The sequence below is a fragment of the Polyodon spathula genome, unplaced genomic scaffold, assembly GCF_017654505.1.
Source record: "Polyodon spathula isolate WHYD16114869_AA unplaced genomic scaffold, ASM1765450v1 scaffolds_1573, whole genome shotgun sequence".
Classification (NCBI taxonomy): Eukaryota; Metazoa; Chordata; class Actinopteri; order Acipenseriformes; family Polyodontidae; genus Polyodon; species Polyodon spathula.
In genome coordinates, this window is record NW_024473050.1 from 1 (window position 1) to 5,443 (window position 5,443).

The window sequence follows — 5,443 nt, forward strand, 5'->3', positions numbered from 1 at the left end:
TTCCCTCAGATTAAGATTAAAATTAGATATCTATGCGGAACAGGAATCTGTTTTTGAAACCAAGCACACACCGAGGATGTTGACTAAGACTGTGTTTTTTGTTTAAATAATTTTTTGCTTTTTTCATAAATAAAAAATAAATATTTCTTCATTGTATCACAATTACATTTGTGATTAGACATCTATACATCTATACAGATTATTTTGGTCTGTGCTGAAAACAAAAACACACAAATAACAGTTTGATCAGTTGCCATTGTGTATGCGGGTTCTGGAAATCAGGGGTCATGAAGCAAGAAATGACTCACAACAGCAGCTGGCTTTATGGTTTTACTGCTCTCCGACTTCCTACAGCTCTGTGTTAGTTCAATAGCGTTACAGGTACGATTGCTTTAAATACCTTAATTAGCCTTTGATTCACAATAAATATGAAATGACTCCAGGCACCACCCAAAATGACGTAATAACAAATACATACAGGTATTGGTTGTTCATCCACAACTCATTTCTGTTTGCTTTAAGAACTGTGCCTGCGTGCGTGTGTATGTCTCAGTGTGCCTGCGGATGTGTGTGTGGCTCTATGGTGTTACACTTTCCATTAAGTGTCTCTAATCACTGTGTATTTACTTATGTGGTAGTTACTTAGTAAATACACGTGTACTTCTACATTATTGCAATGCTAGTATGCATAGTTACAATGCACTTAAATATTAAGTAGCAGGGTTCCAAAAATATATAGCCGCGCACGACCCCACACGTTGCAAAACTGTTTTAATGGCATGTAATTGTTTTCATTAACATTCTAAAACATTTTTTTTTTAAATGTCTGCTCTAGTGCACTGATAGTGTTAGGATTATTGTTCACATTGTCAAACAGGTAACAGAGCCAGAATGATCAGTGATTTTTTTTACAGAACAGAAAAGCCAGAGCACTTGATGTTATTTTATTGCATTTATTTATTTTTAATCGTTCTTCCTGCAGTGATTGATTTAGAGGACAGATCTCAAACCCCAAGGCACTACACCGGACATTCTGTGTCTCCAACACATTTCAACCACAGTGCTTCTAGCAGCTTTTGTTGAAATTCTCACTTTTATAGGGTTACAAGTGGACCCTCTGTATGTGTGTGCACTGGTTTGTATGGGAGGCAGAGAGATAAAGAACAGGCATAAGGAGTTGTGTGTGTCAGGGTAGTTTATTCTGCTCAAAAAATGAAAAGCACACACAGAGTCTGGCTCTCTCCCTCACTTCTTGGCCTGCTTCTGCAGGTGGACCTGGTAGAGCTGCTCACAGGAGATGGACAGACCCACCACCAGAGCCACGAACTCCTCGAAGTCCACCTCCTGATCTCCGTTCTGATCCAGATCCTTCATGATCTTATCTACCGCTGCCGGGTTCTTCTGGCTCTGTGAGAGGGGAGAGGGAGACGTGGTGAGAAACACGGGAACAGAACACAGTCTACCAATGAGAGGAGTCTGTTCAGCTCCATCAGTGCTCATCCATTTCTGAGCAGCTGATTGATCTCAGAACTTTGTCAAGTCGGGTCTGAAAGGATCCCAGTGATTCAGCATCAACAGCATGGCTCGGTAACCCTTGGCAACCCATTCCATCCCGTCACTACTCTGTATGTACAGAGGTGTCTCGTATCAATCAATGTTTATTTTATACTGCGCCTTTCATAGTTTACCACCATCACAAAGCGCTTTACAAGATACAGTAAAAAAAAAAAAAAAAAAAAAAAAGCATTGTATCAAATGCAGTGAAAAACAATGCAAAATAATACATTAAATACAAGACTAGGATGTGAAAATTCTAAAACATTGTGGATGCATATGTCATATAGAATTATAAGATACAGCAAAAGATCAGAAGCAGCAGAGACACAACAGCTAATAACAGACATCAGGCAAAGAGCATGGAAACCAAGAGAGAACAAGTGGGTCTTGAGAGTTGATTTAAAAGAGAGCGACGGTGGGAGCATCACACACCAAAGCTGGGAGAGAGTTCCAGAGAGTCGGAGCCATGAAGCTAAACAAGTGTTCTCCAAGTATGGTGCACTTTTGCTTGAGGATAACAAGCAGGCCAGAGTCAGAGGACCTCAGATTGAGGGCAGGGACATAGCGGGTCAGCAGGTTGGAGAGATACTCTTGACCTGTGTGATGAAGGCCATTGTAGGTGGGCAGGAGAATTTTGAAAGTAATCCTGAACTTGACAGGTAGCCAGTGCAGCTGGGCACTACGGGGGGGTGATGTGATCCTGTTTTTTACATCCGGCAAGGATCCTGGCGGCGGCATTCTGAACTAGCTGCAGTCAGTCATGCCGGAAGACCACCATTAAGTTGCAGTAGTCGAGAGGAGACAAATGCATGACTGCATGTCCTCTGGTCCTGGTTTCTTTGCTGTTCTTGAGAGTGATGGTTAGGGTTAACTACCCCTCTCCCCCCGGTACCCACCTTGAGGAAGTTGCTGAGCTCATTGGTCATGAGCTCTTTCAGCTCCTTCTTGTTGAGTGAGTTGGCACAGCCCTCCTTCCCAGCGTACCTGTGGAAGATGGTGATGAGGGACTCCATGCAGCGTTCCAGCTCAGAAGGCATTTTCAGGGTTGGGCTGTGCAAAACAAAATTAGTTAGGATTGCAGGGGGGAAAAAGGGTTAAAATGTGCATTCTTTTCCCTGGTAGAGACAATTGAAAGTTTCCATTGCTGGGGAGGTGGGGTTAGGATTGTAATATAATCTCAGTGTGTATGTGACCCTGAAGAACACAGAACCATAACCCAAAACCACAGCATTCCAACTTCAAGACAAATTCACAATTAATTGTAGTACCACTGTCTGCATTGCCATTGTAGTGCCACTGTGTGTCTGCCTAGCCATTGCAGTGCCGTTGTCTGTCTGTATTGCTATTGCAGTACCAATGTGTGCTTGTCTGTATTGCCATTGCAGTGCTACTGTCTGGTCTGTCTGCATTGCCACTGTGTCTGCCTGTCTGTATTGACATTGCTTTGCCACTGTCGGTCTGCATTGCCATTATAGTTCCAAGGTCTGTTTGTCTGCATTGTCTTTGGACACAATTGAGAAAGGTGCATTATATTTAAAAAGTTGACAAAAAATGTCACACCCTGCATTCTAGCCAGCCTTCAACTGGTGCTTGTAGCCCAACTGAGCCTTGGTTCTTTAACTCCACAGTCCTGGGAAAAAACGTTCTGGGCTGCTGACTAAAGTCCGAGATCCCCTTACTGTGTGACTCAATCTTACCCACCAAGTCTAACTTGATGATGACTACTATATGGCGAGCCTAGTTATTATTTAAGCTTCTCCATTGTGATCCGGCCCTAATTAAGGGTGGAGCAGATAATAGCACACAAAAAACGGTCTTGAAACATTTGGGATTTGGGCTCCAAGTAGTAATATGCATGTTTCAGCTCATATTTTCATTGCCTGACGGAAACTCGCTCAAAAAGCTTGAAAACTGGACTTGCTAACTGCCCACCCTTCCCTCCCTCTTAATGATTCACAAACTCCTGGAACTCTTCAATGCTGCAAAAGTTTGGGAAAAGTTAGAAAAGTTTTTACAGTATTTCAAATAACTTCAAATAACTTTTCTGGTCATCATTATATTATCTATCTACCTAGCTCTCTATATGTCATTATTATCATTATTGTGTTTCTGCAAACATAGGTCAAACTAAGCTTGGGCTGGGGCATACATCTGGGTTAATGAGTAGAAAGTCGAGCAGACAAGCGTTTCGGCTCATCTGGGCTAAGACCGGTTTATTTGACATTTTTGGGTGGAGTAGCAACTCAACAATTCAAACAATTTGAACAAGGAAAGAGGAAGCTTCTGAAGTATGGAAACAGTTCAAGCTTTTCAGTTCTAATCGTCACTCTCCTTGGCATTGCATCTTTGCACTGTTGAAGCCTTTGGATCTCATTGCTTAATCATATTTGCAAGCAGGCCCTCAGACTGATGAGATCCAGCCTTCTGAAATATCTTTAATATATAGCACTAAACCCTGATATTGATGAGATCCAGCCCTCTGAAATGTCTTTATAATATACAGCACTAGACCCTGATATTGATGAGATCCAGCCCTCTGAAATGTCTTTATAATATACAGCACTAGACCCTGATATTGATGAGATCCAGCCCTCTGAAATGTCTTTATAATATACAGCACTAGACCCTGATATTGATGAGATCCAGCCCTCTGAAATGTCTTTATAATATACAGCACTAGACCCTGATATTGATGAGATCCAGCCCTCTGAAATGTCTTTATAATATACAGCACTAGACCCTGATATTGATGAGATCCAGCCCTCTGAAATGTCTTTATAATATACAGCACTAGACCCTGATATTGATGAGATCCAGCCCTCTGAAATGTCTTTATAATATATAGTAAACCCTGATACTGATGCCATATGGCCATCTTAAATGTGTTTGTATCAAATGGAAATGACGTCACATTAAAACGCGCTGTATCTAGTTAAATGTGTACCTATAAAATATTCAATATTCCTGAAATTATGAAAATAGGTATTTATTTATCCAGACTGCTTACATAAAATCAAAGTGACTTTGTATATCTGAAAACTAAACCAGACAAAAATGGAGACAGTTAGATAAGGGTGTTGTCTGTGGTTAGTGGCGATCAAACGGAGTTGAGCCAATCGGGCTTCTACATTGCAATCTGTGGTTTTAGGGAAAGACAGGGGCAATTAAAAAGAAAAAAACTCTTTCAGCGTTGTGTAGGCAACGATACCGCTTATCAAAAGAAACCCACAGCGACAAAGTTGTTCAAATAACTTTTGCACAACAAAGTATCACATAATCAGAAAACTGCTAAAGTTACAGGGCGTAGAGTAAAACATGTTAACGAAAGAATGTCAAGACGTTTCCCGAAGCATTACAAAAAAGGTCACTTACCTGGGGCGCTTGTCGAAGTAGAAATGAATGTGTCTTGAACAGGAGCTGGAGCGATTGTTTGTGCAGGACTCGGGAATCCGCAGCGGTTATAGGACAGGGCAACGCCCAGTTTTGTGCACAGCACATTCCAAACCCTTGCACTCCAACATAGCCTTTAAAAAAAAGTGACAGACACGGTATAATAAAGACACACCTTGCATGACAGTTAGTGTTGTATCACCATTTCTGCGTGTCTGCTATGCATGGATTGTTTGCATTTTTCGGGGAAAGTTGAGTTGCCGGGAGTGGGGGGAGAGAAGACGGGCAGAGGAGAGGAGAGGAGAGGAGGGGAGGGGAGGGGACGGGAAGGGAGGGGAGGGGAGAGGGGGTATTTCTGCTATGAACAAGTATAGCTAGGTTTATAACTCTTTAAAAACCTAGTTAAACAATATTAGCGCCACAAAGAAAACATATTTATTGACTTGTTACAAGGTAATATTTCGCAATAATGGTTGACTTATTCAGCAATAGAGTG

The 5,443-nt window shown here is 41.6% G+C and overlaps 1 protein-coding gene across 1 annotated transcript; it reads right to left on the reverse strand.

Moving 5' to 3' along the window:
* Positions 1-1,177: 1,177 nt before the first annotated feature.
* On the reverse strand, positions 1,178-5,225 carry LOC121309899 (protein S100-A1-like). The gene is made up of 3 exons (XM_041243071.1): positions 4,930-5,225; positions 2,454-2,607; positions 1,178-1,407 (listed from the first exon to the last, which is right to left on the reverse strand). Exons 2-3 carry the CDS (start codon positions 2,592-2,594, stop codon positions 1,246-1,248), a joined length of 303 nt encoding a protein of 100 aa, XP_041099005.1. The 5' UTR covers positions 2,595-2,607; positions 4,930-5,225; the 3' UTR covers positions 1,178-1,245.
* Positions 5,226-5,443: the final 218 nt, after the last annotated feature.